At 39.1% G+C, this 20,681-nt stretch overlaps 1 protein-coding gene across 1 annotated transcript in view; it reads right to left on the bottom strand.

Moving 5' to 3' along the window:
- Positions 1-20,681, bottom strand: part of CCDC178 (coiled-coil domain containing 178) — a 158,379-nt gene that overhangs the window by 2,454 nt on the left and 135,244 nt on the right. The window contains 1 exon segment of the mRNA XM_061354916.1: positions 20,307-20,441. Coding sequence (XP_061210900.1) covers positions 20,307-20,441 — 135 coding nt within the window.

Here is a 20,681-nt window from a genome sequence, read left to right as displayed (position 1 = left end):
CTGACAAAATGATGCATCTGTCTAGGTCCAAGGCTTAGCATGTGTCTGGGTTACCTTTAACTGAAAACTGAGAGCTGTGGGTGTATTCTGTCACTGCTGAAATTACAAAAATACTTCACTTCTACAGTATATCTCTGATCTCACTTCCGTGAATGATTGAAATCAATGGATTATGTTCATGTAAAATAAATCCTCAAATTCGTCTGTAGACTTTAGTGGGACAGCAATTTGATTTGCAGCATAGTTGTTACTGAGGAAGTACTTAATTTTATTTTAGTTGCCATTTTGATCACATGTTTATGAAGCATTGCATCATAGGAAAATTTCCACTCCTTTTCCTACAACAGTTCATCTTGTTGGGAAAGAAACTGGATTTCACAATGTACCAAGTAAATTAAGTTTATGACGGTCATATGCTCTATTAGTATTTCAGTGGGGGGAAAAATATCATGATTTAATTACAGAAATGGAAAACATTTATTTTAAATATACAATGGCATAAAATACGGTCGCTCATCTTCAATGTGTTCCATTAGTCTGACGGTGTCATATACTAGTATCTCTCAAATCACTAGAAATAAAAACTAAAAATAAGAGGCAAACCTAACACTTGATTTTCACACTGGTGTAAATTAGGTGTCACTGTAATGAAACTAATGAATTTTAAACACAGAAAACTATCAAATCAGGCCCTGAGTCTTTAATAGCCCTTACTGGCTTTTCATTTTTCAGCTGTTCTACCTAACACATTGTAGAAACAACCAGGTACAACGTGGGGATGTCTGAGATGGAGTGCAAAACTTTAAAAAGAGGTAAGTAACTTCATACTTCTACTGGTGAGACCTATTTTATAACAGTTCTCCTTTCTGGAAGTCTAGAAGGACTCATTCACTGGAGGAAGGAATGGAAAAAAAGAACAAGGAATTAACTTTGGCCCTGTAAATTCCTCTCTTGAAACATGATGCCTATAGTCAAACAGCTGCTGGACCACCACTTGAAGCTCAATTTCCAGTAAATTTTGTCCTCAAATATTTTAGCTTAGATGGTCAAAATACTATTGCCTGATGAGTATTATAACTTGGAAGTATTTTTAAAATTAAGTCCTGGAGAATCAGTTTCTTCCTAGTTGTGGTACATGCTCAGTTATGATTCGCATTTTGTACAAACTTGTTCTCTTATATGGTACATTTTAAAGTTACTTAGAAAAGGATTCCTAAAAATTAGATAATTTAATGTGCTTCCTGAGGGGAAAAGGGATAGCAGCTGCAAAACACCTTTTGATGAAGATGTAGAATATCTGAAATATATGGATATAGTAGATCAACAAGATGATCAGAAAATTATGCAGAAAAACATATGAATGATAAGAAAAGAGCTATCAAAAAAAATGTGAATGTCAAGTTGGAAAATGCACATTTTGCATTAAAGCCAGCAAAATTAGTGTTGAGATTCTAATTTTTCCGAAACACCATAAGATATGAACAGCAAATATGAAGTTAAACCAACGGTCCATCTAACCTACTGTTTACTTCCCACCAATGGGCATGATGAGAGGCTATATAGAAAAGAGTATAAGGGCAGAATGAACATGTACTAATCCAGACCAACGAGTGTGTCAGGAATGGGGGAAAGTCACGGGGTCGCTCATTTGGATTTCTCTCCATCATGTTGCTAAGGACATTAGTGTCCAAGCCTTCAGCTGCCCCCATCATACAGGAGGGACAGAAAACTGCAAATGCTGCTTCAGAGGGCATCCACACACCCCTCACAGGCTTCTCTCACACCCAAAGAAAGTTGATTGGGCTCCAAAAGGATTTGTACTTCTGCCACTCATTTGTTCCAATAAAAGAATATTTTACTTTTGAAAAGGAAAAGTTTTCAGTATTTCCCATTGAATCGTAGAATAGTTAGGGGTGGAAAGGACGTCAAGATCACTCAGCTCCAATTCCCTTGACATGGGCAGGGACACCTCAGAATAAACCATGTCAACCAAGGCTTTGTTCAACCTGGCCTTGTACACTGCCAGGGATGGAGCATTAAAACTTCTCTGGGCAACCCATTCCAGTGCCTCACCACCCTAACAGTAAAGAACTTCCTCCTTATATCCAATCTAAACTTCACCTGTTTAAATTTTAACCCATTACTCCTTGTCCTATTACTACAGTCCCTAATGAAGAGGCCATCCCCAGCACCCCTATAGGCCCCCTTCAGATACTGGAAGGCTGCTATGAGGTCTCCATGCAGCCTTCTCTTCTCCAGGCTGAACAGCCCCAACTTTCTCAGCCGATCTTCATATGGGAGGCGCTCCAGTCCCCTGTTCATTCTCATGGCCCTCCTCTGGACTTGTTCCAACAGTTCCATGTCCTTTTCATGTTGAGGACACCAGAACTGCACACAGTACTCTGAGTGAGGTCTCACGAGAGCAGAGTAGAGGGGAAGGATCACCTCCTTCGACCTGCTGGTCACGCTCTTTTTGATGCAGCCCACGATAACGGTTGGCTTTCTGGGCTTCAAGCACACACTGAAGCTATCTCATGTTCATTTTCTCATCAACCAGCACCCCCAAGTCCTTCTCTGCTTGGCTGCTCTGAATCTCTTCTCTGCCCAGCCTGTAGCTGTGCCTGGGATTGCTCCGACCCAGGTGTAGGACCTTGCACTTGGCATGGTTAAACTTCATGAGGTTGGCATCAGCCCACCTCACAAGCGTGTCAAGGTCCCTCTGGATGGCATTCCTTCCCTCCAGCGTATCAACCGAACCACACAGCTTGGTGTCATCGGCAAACTTGCTGAGGGCGCACTCAATCCCACTGTCCATGTCAGTGACGAAGATGTGGAACAAGACTGGTCCCAACACCGATCCCTGAGGGACACCACTCGTTACAGGTCTCCAGCTGGACATTGAGCCATTGACCACAACTCTTTCTGTGCGGCCATCCAGCCTGTTCTTTATCCACCGAGTGGTCCACCAATCAAATTGATGTCTCTCCAATTTAGAGAAAAGGATGTCATGTGGTACAGTGTCGAACGCTTTGCACAAGTCCAGGTAGATGATGTCAGCTGCTCTGCCCCTGTCCATCAGTTCCGTAGCCCAATAATAGAAGGCCATAAAACTGGTCAGGCAGGATTTGCCCTTAGTGAAGCCATGATGGCTGTCACCAAGCACCTTGTTGTTTTTCATGTGCCTTAGCATGCCTTCCAGGAGAATCTGCTCCAAGATTTTGCCAGGCACAGAGGTGAGACTGACTGGTCTGTAGTTCCCTGGGTCATCCATTTTCCCCTTCTTGAAAATGGGGGTTATATTTCCCTTTTTCCAGTCATCAGGAGCTTCACCTGACTGCCACAATTTTTCAAATATGATGGCCAGTGGCTTAGCAACTTCATTTGTCAGCTTCTTTGGGACCCGCAGATGGATTTCATCAGGACCCATGGACTTGTGCACGTTCAGGTTCTTAAGATGGTCTCAAACCAGATCTCCTCCTACAGTGGGCCCAAGGTCTTCATTCTCACAGTCCCTGCGTCTGCCTTCCAAGATTTGGGTGGTGTGGGCAAAGCGTTTGCCACTGAAGGCCAAGGCAAAGAGGTCATTAAGAACCTCAGTCTTCTCCAAATCCAGGGTAGCCAGTTATCCTGATAGCTTGCAGAGAGGGCTCATGTTGTCCCTTGTCTGTCTTTTATTCACAATGTACTTATAGAATCCTTTCCTGTTACCTTTCACTTCCCTAGCCAAGAGAAGCCCTAACTGGGCCTTAGCTTTCCTAACCTGGTCCCTAGCTTCCCAGACAACATCCCTGTATTCTTCCCAGTCCACCTGTCCTGGCTTCCACCTTTTATAAGCCTCTTTTTTCCCTCGAATTTTCCTCAGCAGCTCCTTATCCATCCAAGGAGGTCTCCTGGCCCTCCTGCTGCACTTCCTTCAAGTCAGGATGCAACACTCCTGAGCCTATGGCAGCTGATCCTTGAATATCAACCAACAGTCTTGGGCCCCCCTGCCCTCTAGGGCTATATCCCATGGAACCTTACTAAGCAGGTTCCTGAAGAGGCCAAAGTCTGCTCTCCTGAAGTCCAGGGCAGTGAGCTTGCTACATGCTTTTCTCGCTGTCCTGAAGATCTCGAATTCAACCATCTCATGATTACAAATGATTAAATGGTTTCTTAAATGGTTTCTTAAATTATTCCAAATGGAATGGCAGCCCAAACAGTCCACTTTTCTGTGTGTTGATCTTAGTAAGGCAGAAATCATGCTGGCTAAGCTAAAGTGCATGACTTCTCAACCTGAGTGATTACTGGGCAGCATCATATCTGTCAGAATGACACTGACAGTGTCAGGCTATTACAGATTGAGCTTCTGAATCATATGCTGTCTAAGGAACTATAAGGCAATGAAAAATTCTGATGGTTTATATACAGGAAAATCTCAGGTCTTTGATGATCAATAGAAAAAAACAAAACATATGTTTTGTTTTGTTTTTTTTTTATCCTTGAGATACATGGAGCTGAGAAAATTAAAAAAAAACAAAGAGAAACTATAAATTCTTTCAGAAGACTGCATCACAACATTTCAGATTGCTAATCTCACCTATCTAGTCAAATAATTTCCTTCTTCATCTCCTCCAAATTTTCCCTATCTTTCAATCTCTCTTAAGGAGAAAGAAGTTGGAATTAAAAAGATTGAGAAACAAATAGAAAAGAAAGGTGGCTAGAACCATCATCTGTATAAATCAAAGAAGTCACTTCAAAATGTTGTAAATTATTATTAAAGTGTGTTAAATAAGACATTGAGAACTGAGACCAGAATACAGGTGGAAGTTTTTGCTGCATATATGTATACATTTTCAACTGATTGATAATGTGATTAGCAATGAATATATCACTGAAACTGAGAACATAATTCTCAACATCATCCCAGATAGCTAGCTAAAATAGGACTTATTCTAACGGGAAGGGCTTGTGTACTCAGAAGCTTGTCTTTTTTTCCAGTCTAATATATATAGTGCCTTGCCTTATAAAATACTGCCTTACTTATGTTCTTAGGCCATCAAGATTACAACAAAACTCTCACCACAACACTTACTTTTAAAACACACATGCAATTTTAGCCCTTAGTATAAGTTTCATTACAAGGTAACGTAATGAGAGAATATATATTGACTCAGATTGTTCTGCCCTCACCCTGAGGAAAATAGTCCTGTGTCTAAGGAAGCCAGTCTAACTTCATCACTGATTTCAATGGGACCAAGTTAAAGTATGTTTTTTGTTTTGTGAGATTTCTTGGTCCCTAAGTTAATTGGAGTAAAGCACCCTATTTGGTGTACCCTTTTATTTTCTTATCTTAGAAATCATAACAAAACTAAAACTCACAGCTTTGAAAAGTCTGTGCCAAGTGAAAAAGGAGATTTTCTGGAGTTATTTTGGATAATTAAAACACTCCAATAAAATTTCATGATAGCTGTGATGAGCTGGTATGCTAAAGCAACTCAGTGGAACTTCTGTTACCCATCACAGTTTTGGAGGAGAGTTAAATGTGACAAAAAACCTACTCTTCCTGAATATTCGACTCTCAGCTTATTGCTCTGGTGCCAGTTGGAGCACCAAAACTGGTGCTGATTCAAGTGATGATACACTTGTGTACCCTTGCAGCAATGCTAAATACTATAGGTGGGAAACAGATCACTAATAAAAAAGAAAGGCTTCTGTTCTCGTTTTCCTCAAAATTGTTCTTGAGAACTGAGGAGCTCTTTTATTCATAATCCTTTCCTCCCCGATCTCCACTCACAAAAAAGAGAAAAAAATACAAAAAAGATTTCATTGTACAAAGCTCCTCTGAGTTTGTAGATAGTAGTTTCTTTGCTTTTGTCTCTAATAGAGCTTCCTGCTTTGCTAACGCATACATACTCAGTTATCACAGGGCTCAGGCTCAGAGAAATATCCCATTCATTTCAGAAAAAATACTTCTTATGACAACACTTGCAAATGAAGACCTAAATTTGACCTCTCCTCCATCATAAGAATGCATTTATAACAGCCTCTGAGCACAGGCACCAACAGGATTTATTTGGAACGCCTCTCGAAGGAGGAGTGGTTCTATTCTCTAGAATACCTTCAAATCAAAGTTTGAGAAAAGGATAAGGATGGGAAGATTTTCTAGAGAATCCATGTACACTCTACTTAATAGATAGAAAATAGTAAAGGAAATTGGACAGGAATGTGATGGTTTGCACCAAACTGGTACTGTAACATTTTTATTTGGTTTCTGCTTATGTCCTTGATTGGTTCCTTCTGTACTGTTAGCAGCAGCCCTCCAGAGTACACAGTCAGATGACAGCCATGTTATGTCAGCCCTGTGACAGATGTTTATGGATTTGTCCTCAGGAAGGATTTGGTTTTCAGATCTATCTTCCCAGGCACAGGCAAAAGACATGATGTGAGAGGTTTTGATTTTACTCCTAACTTTGTCCTCACATGTTTTAGGTAGCTGTTTATTTAAAAAAAATAAATGTTTGTGTCCAAGTTTCAGTATGTTAGAAAAAAAAAAAGGACTGAAGTTTAGAAAATGAAGCCAGTATCATTGTAAGAAAGGATAAGTGGGTAGGAAAAAGGCCAGAGAATCAACACGCCAAGACACTACGTCTGAAACCTGAGTGTTTTTAAAGGATGCATTTGGAGAAGATAATGACTGGATTTGAAGAAGCTGCTCATAGTGAAATAATGTAGAGCATTTAACACCTCAAATGCAACTCTGAGAGATTATAGTGCCTGTTGTGAGAAGTTTCTTGTAAGGAGTTTTCCATGGGAAATGCTTGATTGAGTCAATCAAAAGAGGGGACAACTATTACACATTTTATAATTTTGCACATGACAGTGAGGATTTCATTCCAGTAGGTCATTTGATTCTCTGCAGGTGGCTCTGTTGGTTTCTGGAATAGTATACTGTGAATTGCATGTTACACAAATGAAAGGCAGTTATAATTCTGGATAACATTGTATTTGATTCTACAAACATCTTTAGGCCTAATGCAAAGATTCCTTCATACAATTTATCCAGCTAAGTGTCTGTGGTCCCAAACTCCTAATTTAAAAATGTTGATAAATGAAGTATCTCTTTAGCTAATAAATGAAGTATCTCTTTAGTTATCCTTTGTCAGCAACATTCATTTTAATGGAAAGTGAGTTTACAGGGTTACATGATTGAACTACTGAGCCAAGTCAGTGTTGGCAAATGATGGGCTAAATTATTGATGTTACACACTAATGAATTCTGATGAGAAATAAAATACAGACATTACATTTCAAGTGGTTCATAATTATTTTTGTACTTTAAAAGCAATTTTATTCTTTTTGCAAATCATACTGGTTCTGTAAAACAAAAACATAGTTAGTGATTATAACTAAAATTATTGAGTTTGTGGCAAAAATGCTCCTGTACGTTTTCTTATGCAAGTATAATGCTATTCACATTAGGATTCTGATTTCTTCTTATACTTCTGGGAGAAGATAATTAAATTAAATGTCTAAATTTTTAAACCAGTGTCTTTAAATAAAATAATCTACTTTGCAACCATACTTAAGAGTTCAGCAGATGAGTTTATAAGCTATGATATATCAGCATGTTTACTAGAGATGTTCTAAACTATCGTAATTAATTCAGGTGACGACAAAAACAGAAGAGCTGCCAAAAAAGGAGCTTACAACATGCAAACAGCTCATCACTAAACCTGTGTTTTGATATATGTTTAAAATGGGTAGAAGGAGGTTACCAAACTTCAGATAGCCCAAAGTGATGTTGCAAGGATGAATCATTAATTTAAAAATGTTATTTCTCTGATTATTTATTCACTGTACTGGATAAAGAAATTTAATTTCTTAGTTTTTACTTATAACACCAGAGATAAGCGTTTGCTCATTTGGCAACAGTACAACTTCGTAAGTCCTATCCTTAATCTTCTCTTCCTAAAAATGGGCTTTATTTAACTTTTCTTAATTATACACTGAAGGCTTCTGTCAATTGCTGGAAAAGTGAATCTATGAAGTATAGTTTCATTTTCTTTTTGACACATAACAACTGAATAACCATCTTACTTGTCGGCTCATTGCTGTTCTCTCTCGTCATTCAAAATTAGCATTGGCTTCCTGAAGGAGTAAGCACATGCAAACCTGTTCTAGTCTTACTTACAAAGGAATTTTATGATCCAAATGATCAGCCTTCAAGAGGTTTGTCATATTTGGCCAAGACCTCAAAAGAAAGGTTTATGAGCTACACAATCATCATCATAAACCTCCATGTTACCTACAGTTTGGCCTTAAGCTTGAACACGGTACACAGATATGTATCATTATTTTAGCTTAAAAGTCTCAGAAACAGAATTTTGTATTAAATGGAGCTACTTAGAAGGTTGCTTGCTCTGTTGTTATACAGGTATTTATCAGCACAGCTAGTGGAAACATAACATTTATTCACATACTGTTTTCTCTTGTTCAGCCAGCATTTCTTAAGAAAACTATGGCTTTTCTGCTCTTTAGTACTATTGCTCCAATCAGGACAAAACATGATTTAGAAAAATAATGTTATAGATGAGATATGGTTAAGCTTCTCTTGAAGTAAAAACCCACAAATTTTCAACAAACCAAAATAAGATACTCTGTGACATTTTGATTGTGTATATGCTTTCCCGTATTGTCTCAGATACTCACAACAAACTTACTCAAACCAAGGCAGCTATCCTTTGTAAAGAGAATCGAGGATTCCTATCATTCTGCTAGAAGGAATTGAATTAATTATTGCTGCATTTTTAACGACTGATGTTTAAACCACCTCATTTCATTTTTTCTATCATAAGAAGGAATCCCTGAATTGTAGGTAGGGCTGAGATCAACTTAAAATTGTCAAGCATTTACTTTATCTGCTTTTACATGAATTTTTTTCTTTTAAAACCATTTATCAAAAATTTAGGCATTGGGCTCAAATGCTTTCTTTGGTAAATTTAAAACACTGCTACAAATAAAATTTCAGAGCCACAAGGCTATGAAAACACACATTGTGTGTCCCTGGTAAACGTAAATTTGAACTCTGAAGCTCTGAAAACTACATTTTTTACAAACTTGAGCCTTGCAATAAGTAAGGATTCTCCAGCAGGAGTATCACAGGACTTCTCTGGTTTGGGTTGGGTCTAGGGGCCTTAGAGTAGAGGTGTCCTGCTTGTGCTTTCAACCAGTAGATGCTGCAGAAGGAGCGAATTATTTGATTCAAACATGAAAGAACAAGGGCCAAAATGGAGCAACAGTTAGATTTGGAGAAGGCTTACAAGGAGATAAAATCGGGCTGCAGAGAAGGAAAACTGACAGCTCTCTTTCCGGTGAGGGTAGAGAGTGGCACTGTCAAGTCTCAAAGTAGGCAGAAGTAGGTGACTGTTGATTGGAAAAAAAGACAGAGGCTGGTACTTGAGGAAGCAATAAGGAAACAGAGTAAACTGACAATCAGTAGGTAGTGCCAGAGATTAAGGCTGGAAAAGGAGTTGAAGGGAGAGAAAAAATGGCTGGGCGAGCAATCTGGGAATGAGTCAGGTGCAGGACAGAGGTCTGACATTCCTCTGGGATAAGACACAGCAGAGACACAAGGTTGGGAAAAGCAGAGACCATGAGCTGGAGAGACTTCGATTAGATAAAAGCCTGAGCAATAATTAATGAAAAAGCAATAGACAGCAGCCTACTACAGTTGTCATTTACTCCATTAGTTCAAGTTCCAGATAAGTGTATTGGCACTAATTCTTTTGATGATAAAAGTGTCAATATTAATAAAATATTTAATATGGTTTATATCCTTGGAAATTTCAGTGTTTAAAAAATATCTTAGAAAATCTTTAAGATTACAAAACCAATGTACTCAACTGAGAAATGTTAGGATGGTAGTTATTTCTGTGAGCCTAATTCAGCCTATCTTGTGTAAGCACTTCAACACAGTTTTTAATTATTTAAGCAAAAAAATAAAATCTATGTTACTTCAAGAAACAAATACGGTAGTCTTCAGATTCTGGAAAAGGCCTCAAGCATGACAACTTTAATGCTTCTTTGATAATTTTTCAATTCGTGATACAGTGTTTCAGCACATTTTTATTCCATCAGGTTTCAAACTCTGAATCTTTCTGTCAGGGAGTATGGAGAATAATCTGAAGCTTAAAGATTGCTGTAGCTGTGACATGACTCGGTGGATCAATTTTTAAGAAGCTGGAAGTCACGCAATTTGTCTCTTCTTGTCATTTAAGACCTATTGGTTTGAGTAGCCCTGCTGACAATAAAAGCAGCAGAGATAATAAGCTTGCCAGTTCCTCATAGAGTTTTGAGTGTTTGACCCACAAATGTTAAGTTACCAGAGTTACAGGTGCAAAGAACATGAATTCATAGTCTGTATTTCTGGATTCTATTTATCTTCAATGGGCAAATAATTTTTGCTCAATGAGAAATGAAGTTTGTTCAGTAATCTTATCATCTCTTAAAGCCAGATATCAAGTTGCGAGTAGTAAACATTTAATTCTGTAAATTTGTCTTTCACTCTTAAAAGCCCCAACCTATGCATTTTTATTACTCAGCATATTTTAAATTAACAAGACATTTCTGTGTGTGCATGTTATAAATGTAAGAAAGCGGGTAATTAGTACTATTACTATTCTGGTAATTAGTACTATTAGTACTACAACAATTTTGGTAATATGCAAGAATAGATTACAGTAAGTGGTGGTGAATACTGAAGAAATGTAACTCTCAGGAACTCTTCTTTTAAAAGAAATTTAAAACTAAATCTCCTAGATTAAATGCCACCCTTCTCTTTTCTCTTAGGTCATAATTTTTAGTGCTCAAAGTACTGATTATGTATTTCTACACAGAAATTGTACATTGAAAATGTACACCTGCAAGCAAACTAAATGATTTATCACCACAATAACCCTGGCAGGGTTAATCTTCAAAATATGAGACAAATCTGTTTGTTTGCAGAGACAATCTTCTAGCCTCCCTCATTGACAAGCAACTAGCAGAACTCTTTATCTTCTTATTATACACTAGCACTTTTAGGTGGTAGGCTCATGTCTGAACAATTTGATTCACATCACATTTTCTACACATAGTGAAACTTTCAAGTGAAGCCACAGAAGAATTATTAAGGACACTATAGGTGTTTCTGTACAACGTTTGTGGTTATATTAGCCTTTGGACATGATGCTTTGAAAAGTAGGGTTTATGCGAAGCATAAGAAGCTTGGTGCGTTAAGGCATAAGTGGCATAAAAACCTAAATGCAACTGAATTGTGACAACTTATATGTACACATTACTTTAAAATTGTTAAAGGAAATTACATCAGAATAAAGATATCGAAGATTTGCCATGTCATAAGCAAAATCACAGACAATGAAAATAAGGCGAAGGAATAAACCAGGTTCCAATTTCTTCTATGAATTTAGCTTATTTTGAGATTTGTTTCCACTATCTTGCTAGAAAGGTCCCTTTCATTATGGAGCAACAAAATAAATGGTCATGAACATTCTGTGTGTCTATTCCATGGCAGCTGTAATTGCCACTACACCTACATAACAAGTAAATGCAAAGATTTTTGTGAATGCTAGTCAGGGTCATAAATTCCATCTAGAAAAATCTAGACAAAAGGAATCACTTTAGGGATTGACATTAAATGTGAGATCATATTTTGAAAAATTCCAGTTATTATTATTCAAAATTCATAAACTTTTGAGAGGAAAGCCATATATTTTTTGAAATTATATACTGGATGCTGATTTCAATGTTTCTGCAGAATCCAATTCACCAAGTAACAAGTTTTCAAACAAATTTTTTAAGCAAAGGATACCCAATCTCAGTTACCTTTTAAGTGTACCAAATATATACTTTATAAATTAATAATAAAACCAGAAAAATTTAACTTCAACATTTTAAATGGTGACTATGAATAAATGTGAATAAATACAAAAGATTAAAACTAATTAAAAGGTGTGCAGCCATGTCCCCTTAAGTAAAGTTATCTGTCATCCATCCCCATATGTCTCCAAGACAAGGCAGAAACAGCAAGACTGCTAAAGTGAAATCAGCAGGCAAAAAAGACACAACTGAGTGTAATCAGCATAAATGGTGATAACTCAGCCCATAACAGAGAAAAATAAAAGAGAAGGCATACAGATTTGGAAGTGCATCAGCCCTGGGGGACACCATAACACACCTGTGTTAATAAGTTAGAGAACAAAAGATGTACTTAAATTGACTACCATCTGACAGCTAAGAAACAAGTTAAGAATGAGCAGCTTTCAGAAAGCAGATGAGCAAACCCTGCTTGTAATACACAGAATCATGGTCTGTCCTGGCCAAAGTGGAACTGCACCTCCTCTTAAAGATCAGATAGAACAGGGTGCCATGAAAACCACAGATTTTGCAGTCAGTAAAACATTTCATCTGGTAAGGTGCAGTACTCACTGAGATGCCTGCAGTAGATTCAGCAAAGTTTCAACGCCTTAGCAAAGAACAGCCCTTTCTCTGGTGATCTCTGCAAAACTGCTCAGATAAAGACAATGCAAATTAGATCAGAACTCTTTTCTAGTGTAAACTGGTGTAGTTCAGCACAGTGGAATTACTTGTGCTACAGCAGCTTTGCCAAAAACTTTTGTAAAGGTTTCAGGTTAATCAATCAATGTGAATAAAACTGTGGAAAATGTATAAGTAATCACAGCATTCTGCAGTCAAAGTGATAGTCTGGGGGTTAATGCTTCATTCCTTTGTGCCTTATGTAGCAATTTTCACCTGATGAAAACAGGTAAAACTGCCACCAATTAAGAAGTTTCCAAACTCTAAATTCTGACGATCTATTTTATACCCATTTACACTGTCTGGAACGGCTATTAAAGGTGCAGAGGTACTAAAAATTAAGCCAATAATCTTGTATTTATTGAAAATGTACTTTTGTTATTCCACCATCATTAAAAGTATATATGCAATGATTTAAAATTACAATGAGGGTGGCAATGATGTTATCTTTTTTGTTAGCATGTTGGCCCCAAATAATTCTAGCATAAATATAGTCAAGATAAATCATCTAAAAGGATAGACTAAATTGAAGACTGTCAGGATTAATGTGCAGCCACAGTCCCAAATAAAGCTACACCTGCCATCATATATCATTTTTGCAATTAGATAGCTAATTGAACTTACTCAAGAGCCAAGTTATTGAAACTGCAAAACATTATTGGGAAAACAAAAGCCATTAACATAACAAATAACTTGCCTGTACACTTGCGGAAGAAAAGGTTTTACATTTTTATCATTTTTTTCCTGAATTCAAGAGATTATTTGCATTACTTTCTGCTGAGTTAAAAATGTATTTTGTGATTGTAGAAGAATTTTTGAGGACTGAAATCTTCCAAGCAAACTACAGAATATGGACTGCACCGTGACGGCAAAATTTTCCCCACATTGCTGCCCCATTTCTTCAAGTCAAGAGATCTCTGTGAAGCTTTTGTTTGAAGGAAAGCTGTCACTAGCTTCAGAAATAGACTTTGCTGCTCTCTTTACCACATAGGATGTCCTTTGACTATAAAGATAATTAAGTTTAGGTGAAGAGCAAGTGTCAGAACTCATAGAACTTTGACTACTAGGTGTTCCTGCTCCAGCAGGGGGATTGGACTAGATGATCTTTTGAGGTCCCCTCCAATCTCTAACATACTGTGATACTAGGATAAGAACAAAGTCTCTTTTTCAGAGCCATTAAGCATGTATACAAACTGCTAGGAATGAAAGAAAAGCAGAGCAGTGCTCGTGGACTTCTAGTGTACTTGAGCATGTATACAAACTGCCAGGAATGAAAGAAAAGCAGAGCAGTGCTCGTGGACTTCTAGTGTACTTCTAATGCACTTCATGTGCTGCAATTCTCATCTCTCAAATTCTGCCCCTGGTTGCAATTGGACTGCAGTAAAGGAATTTTAAAAACTTGAAATGGGTTAGTAGAAAGGTAAAGCACCAGAAGACGAAATAGTCTTGCCCAAGAAACAGTCCTGCACTTTGCTCTATGAAAAATGAAACAGATGAAGAGACAAAATTGAATGTATAAATCATTTCAGTCATTGTTCTCTTATCTAGCACTTGAGCTGATTGACAAAATATCTGTGCTTCACTACTACTATGGAAGAATCTCTTATCCTTTTTAACATCACAATTGAAATGCTCCAATTCAAAATTTCATTTTTTTTCCTGTGAGATGTATATTCACAGAACACATGGACACTGAATAATCAGTTGATATTTCTATTTCCAGCGCAAATATTAAATGTTTGAAAAGCAAAATTGCTACAAGGATCATGATAAAACCCAGGGAATATGTATATTTAAAAGTTCAATGGAAATAAAAGGAGCATAATAAAAATTAAAATGGCATTTCGAAAAACCCCAACCCTGTTAATGTCACCACATACAATACAGACTAATGACCCTTAACAAAAAATGGGAAAAGCTAGTATTTACTAGAGGCTGACACGCATAATCCTACTTTTGTGGTTCACCCTCATATTGTTGGTGCTTTGGATAATTTTGACATGTCTCCAGTCACATGACCACAGTGAGAGCTCAGGAAGCATGTGCATACTTCTGCTACATATTGACAAATGTCTTTTGGTCTTCTTTCTCAGAATAGAGAGCCAAAGGGAGGAGCATCTAAAGGGCAGCATCTTCGGGTTATGATTCCCTGGTAAAATGCACTGCTGCTGAGTAGGGTCAGACAGACCAAAAATGTGTACAGCTGATGCTAATCACAGAATTATAGAATCACAGAATAGTTAGGGTTGGAAAGGACCTTAAGATCATCAAGTTCCAACCCCCCCTGCCATGGGCAGGGACACCTCACACTAAACCATGTCACCAAAGGCCTCATGCAACCTGACCTTGAACACTGCCAGGGATGGAGCATTCACAGCCTCCCTGAGCAACCCATTCCAGTGCCTCACCCCCCTAACAGGAAAGAATTTCCTCCTTATATCCAATCTAAACTTCCCCTGTTTAAGTTTTAACCCATTACCCCTTGTCCTATCACTACAGTCCCTAATGAAGAGTCCATCCCCAGCATCCCTGTAGGCCCCCTTCAGATACTGGAAGGCTGCTATGTGGTCTCCACGCAGCCTTCTCTTCTCCAGGATGAACAGCCCCAACTTTCTCAGCCGATCTTCATATGGGAGGTGCTCCAGTCCCCTGATCATCCTTGTGGTCCTCCTCTGGACTTGTTCCAACAGTTCCATGTCCTTTTTATGTTGAGGACACCAGAACTGTACACAATACTCCAAGTGAGGTCTCACGAGAGCAGAGTAGAGGGGCAGGATCACCTCCTTCGACCTGATGGTCATGCTCCTTTTGATGCAGCCCAGGGTACGGTTGGCTTTCTGGGCTGCAAGCGCACACTGAAGCCGGCTCATGTTCATTTTCTCATCAACCAGCACCCCCAAGTCCTTCTCCGCAGGGCTGCTCTGAATCTCTTTTCTGCCCAGCCTGCAGCTGTGCCTGGGATTGCTGCGACCTGGGTGTAGGAGCTAGCACTTGGCATGGTTAAACTTCAAGAGGCTGGCATTAGCCCACCTCACAAGCAAGTCAAGGTCCCTCTGGATGGCATTCCCTCCCTCCAGTGTATCAACTGAATCACACAGCTTGGTGTCATCAGCAGACTTGCTGAGGGTGAACTCAATCCCGCTGTCCATGTCAGTGACGAAGATGTTAAACAAGACCGGTCCCAACACTGATCCTTGAGGGACACCACTCGTTACTGGTCTCCAGCTGGACATTGAGCCATTGACCACAACTCTTTGTGTGTGGCCATCCAGATAGTTCTTTATCCACCGAGTGGTCCATTCATCAAATTCATGCCTCTCTAATTTAGAGACAAGAATGTTGTGTGGGACAGTGTCGAACGCTTTACACAAATCCAGGTAGATGACATCAACTGCTCTACCCCTGTCCATCAGTTCTGTAGCCCCATCATAGAAGGCCACCAAATTGGTCAGGCAGGATTTTCCCTTGGTGAAGGCTAAACAGTGAGCTGAGGAGACAAATGAGGGACTCTTTGCCGTTGCTTCCTTTGGCAGAGCAGAGAATCTGGCCCTGCAATATTTAAGTGGAGGTGGCATCACGCAGCCTCTCATGGTCAGGCTTCTGCTTCTGGGGGGCAGCAGCATCCCCAAAAGGGGACATGAACATTAGCATGTGCTACAGGGGACACCCTGCCTACGTTGCACTAAACCTGAGCACTCCCAGTCACCAAAGCCAGTCAGCTCAGCAAATGGGCACACTCAGCCCGAGGGCACATGTTAGTGTGACAGGGAAGGAAGCCTGAAGTTGAGAGTGAGCTCAAAACCTTGCTTAACTAGTAGGATGGATGACCAATGGTAAATCTCTGGCATGGTACCAGTTTTGGTGCTTATAGAAATTAGGACTGGTAATGCATATAGTTCTTTCTGAAATGAATTTGAGACACCAGATGCCAAAGGAAGCTTGCCATCACTGCAAGAAGCATTTTTTTTCTCCCAATTTATCATCAAGAAAAGCATTTTTCTTTTTAATGTTAAGTGGGACCCCTCCTAAAGTTTTGGGGGTTTTTTTGGTGTTTACTAATGGTGATGTCCATTGGTCCACCAATACTGGCTACTGGAAACATCCTCCTCACTAATGCTTTGGCAATGTCACCTTCTTATTACAGGCACAGTTGCTTCTTCTGAAGCACAAATCTTACAAGCCCTATCATCTAGCTCCATCATTGGAAGTGATTGGAAGGCAAGTCTAGACTTTTAAAAACAGGCTTATAAGTGTAGACTGGTGATGATGAAATACAAGCCAAAGCCATCTTCCAGTCTGAGGCACTCTATTTTTACATGTAATTGTCCCCAAACACTGCTGCTATGTAAAACTGTGAAGTGTTGATAGTTAAAAGTAGCTGATAAAAAGTCCAAATCCTCCTCCATTAACTACTTCTAAGTCTCTCTTTGGATCTCACCCTTGTCATGGCTTCTGTAAAATATCAGAAAACACTTAGGCAACCCATGTACTGTATCTACTGCCTCTTCTAATTCACCCTGTAATTCACCTGCTCCTGCTTGCTCCAGTCAAGGTAGCTGCTGGGACGTAAGCTCTTATGAGTGGGAATCACTGTTTCGGTGCACACCTGCACGCTGCTCAGCACAACAGGATCTCATCCCGACATGTTAATGTGAGATGGACACTAGTGGGAATCACTGTTTCGGTGCACACCTGCACGCTGCTCAGCACAGCAGGATCTCATCCCGACATGTTAATGTGAGATGGACACTAGAAACAGCAAACTCGGGGTATTTCTTGCTGAGAAAAAAAGAACGTCTGTCGGATTTTATTTTGGAAGTGCATGCCACTATGCTGTATGTCATCAATGTAGGAACTTAATTGACAGAAGGATGGATTGATCTAACGGTAATACAGACAAAGACACCAGTCCATATATAAATCACTTCCAAAACCTCTAAAATATACAAATATATTGCTGGAGGGAAATTCTCTGCTATACAACTGGGCAATTGTTCTTAGCTGGAATAGTTTCCATTTTAATTTTATATATTTTAACTTTTTCACTATTTTACTTGTAAATTATTATTAGTCAAACTGCGTGAAAACACAGAACACAGCAAGAATAATAGAACACCAGAAAAGTGTCAGAATATCAGAAAAGTATGTTACAGATAATAAAAGTGGATAGGGAACAGAATGTTTTCCAGACTGAGCAAAATGTTGTCTTTGGTATGTCTGAGCTACTCAGATCTGAATGCCACCAAATGTTGCTGGGACTTAGCTCTAAAAGCTTACTTTAGGCCATTTCTAATTTCTTGGTTTTTTTTAGGGTGACAAAATTTGTCACCGATTGTCGGAGCAATCCCAGGCACAGCTGCAGGCTGGGCAGAAAAGAGATTCAGAGCAGCCCTGCGGAGAAGGACTTGGGGGTGCTGGTCGATGAGAAAATGAACATGAGCCAGCTTCAGTGTGAGCTTGCAGCCCAGAAAGCGAACCGTATCCTGGGCTGCATCAAGAGGAGCATGACCATGAGGTCGAAGGAGGTGATCCTGCCCCTCTATTCTGCTCTCGTGAGACCTCACTTGGAGTATTGTGTACAGTTCTGGTGTCCTCAACATAAAAAGGACATGGAACTGTTTGGAACAAGTCCAGAGGAGGGCCACGAGAATGATCAGGGGACTGGAGCACCTCCCATATGAAGATAGTCTGAGAAAGTTGGGGCTGTTCATCCTGGAGAAGAGAAGGCTGTGTGGAGACCTCATAGCAGCCTTCCAGTATCTGAAGGGGGCCTATAGGGGTGCTGGGGAGGGCCTCTTCATTAGGGACTGTAGTGATAGGACAAGGGGTAATGGGTTAAAACTTAAACAGGGGAAGTTTAGATTGGATATAAGGAGGAAATTCTTTCCTGTTAGGGGGGTGAGGCACTGGAATAGGTTGTCTAGGGAGGTTGTGAATGCTCCATCCCTGGCAGTGTTCAAGGCCAGGTTGGATGAGGCCTTGGGTAATATGGTTTAGAGCAAGGTGTCCCTGCCCATGGCAGGGGGGTTGGAACTCGATGATCTTAAGGTCCTTTCCACCCTAGCTATTCTATGATTCTATGATTTGCAGACACAGCTTCTCAGCATGAACAGTATGCATGGAAAAATTTATGTTAAGGTGAAGGATTTCTGCAAATCTCATTTGTTGTAAAGTAGAATACTTATTGACATGAGAGTTCAACTGTATGTGAGGTTCACTGTACAGCTATTAAAATACCATGTAGCATTAGATTAATGTAAAGATTCATGTGTAAGAAATCCAACCGCCACCTGTGGCTTCTATGTCACTGCTGCTATTATTCATGAGCTTTAGGCTGCACATCGATCACCTCTGTTCTTCACTCACTATTGGAGCAGTTGAACACAGGAGAGAACAGAAATCATGGCAGCTACCCCCCCGTGAAAAAAATCAAAAGGAGCTTTTCCATTTTTTTTAATACTAAATGAGAAATTTGAATGAAAAAAAGGGTAGTTCCCGACTTACCTGCTCTCACTGGTACACAGGTCAGTGCAATAGTAATAAAAAATATATAAAAATGAAAAAATTTTAAATCTATAAATTTAAGAGCATTAAAAACATTAATAAAGTATAAAATATGATTAACATTTTAATCATAATTATTTTTCTTGACTCTCATTTTAATATGACACGGATTTTCTGCATCTTTTACAGAAATACAACATATACGGAAATTGGGAATTTTAAAATGAAAATCCTCTTAGTGAGGTACTGAAATCAGATCATGATGCTGATGCTTTTTAATGGGATTCTAGAACTTATTCAAGTTAGATTTTATTTTAATGCATTGGATATTAACTGTGAAGTGTAATTACATAATATTAAAATGTAATAAAATTGTTTCCACACTCATACCACAAAGCCTGACTGTTAAAAATCAGAACACAAGGCTTGTAGGAATATCCTGCACTTAAGCTGCATCAGCAGCATAACTTCTTTTGCAATGAGTAAGTCTGAAGAAATTTTTCACTTAAGCCTTTTAAAAACCCTTCACAAACGCCATCTGGTTATGGCCATTAGCTATGGGAAGAGATTGAAAGGAGTGGCTTTACAGAAATATGAGTAAGACACCATAGCACAAGGCAAAAAAGAAAAAGGACGTTCAAACTGTACTGTGTAGTAGTCATTTTCCATAGTAAATGCATATATCTGGGAAACAAGTCATAAAATGAGAAACCACCATCGTTGGAAACCATTTTTAAATCTCATAAACCCCCCAGTGTTGCTTTTTTACAAATAAGGGAAATTCATCATATAATTGAGTTAGGAAGGTGCAAATCTGCTAAAATATAGGCTCCTGTTAAAGAAATTAAATAAGAATACAGTGAAAATGACAATATTGTTTACCATGGAAATAATATTTGCACAAGCCAGGACAAAACAACATCTTCTAAAACAACTGAGCAGCAATAGTAATGTCGCTCTATGTTTCTAATATTTATGCCCAATGTATTTATAATAATCTTTTCCAAGGTTTGTGAGAAATAAATCTAATCTCCCCCTTTTTTTCAATCTACACATGGTATATGTGCTAACTTACTGAATTCATCCTTCATGCAATTCCAGTTTATTAAAGAGGTTAAAAATTTATAAAACTCTGATGGGATATGGTTTTAATGCTTCATCACACTACCCATCATTTGCTTTTCAATCTAGATCAGAATGATCTTTCCGACTTCCCTGCAATCACCTACCTGCACAGCTAATATTTTCTGAGCGTTCTCCTGAGAGGCTGCCTGGATTCTCGCCAGCCCAGCCTGGTTGGAGAGGCCGTGCTGCCTCCGCTGTGCTGCCAGCACCCCGCACAGCCGCTTCTGCAGTGCCCAAACCTGGGACAGCAATGCCAGTGATGCCAGTGGGGGGTCAAGGCAAGGAGAAGAGGCAAGAAGGTGAAAGGGAGGAAGGGGAAAAGAAAAAAAAAAAAAAACCCAAGGAAAAAAGAATTAAATTCCCAAGTCAGAGTAGGAGAGGAAATTAATGGCAGCGTTCAAGAAGAATGATGGAGGGAAATATAGAAAGCAGTCAATAGCCCATTCTGCGCTGTACGGGCCTGACAGGAATTTCACAGT

Source organism: Neopsephotus bourkii, unplaced genomic scaffold, assembly GCF_033783945.1.
Source record: "Neopsephotus bourkii isolate Nb327-2 ecotype Australia unplaced genomic scaffold, CSIRO-AGI_Nbou_v1 NB_753, whole genome shotgun sequence".
NCBI lineage: Eukaryota > Metazoa > Chordata > Aves > Psittaciformes > Psittacidae > Neopsephotus > Neopsephotus bourkii.
The sequence above is the reverse complement of the archived record's forward strand: the minus strand, read 5'-3'. Positions and strand labels throughout refer to the sequence as shown.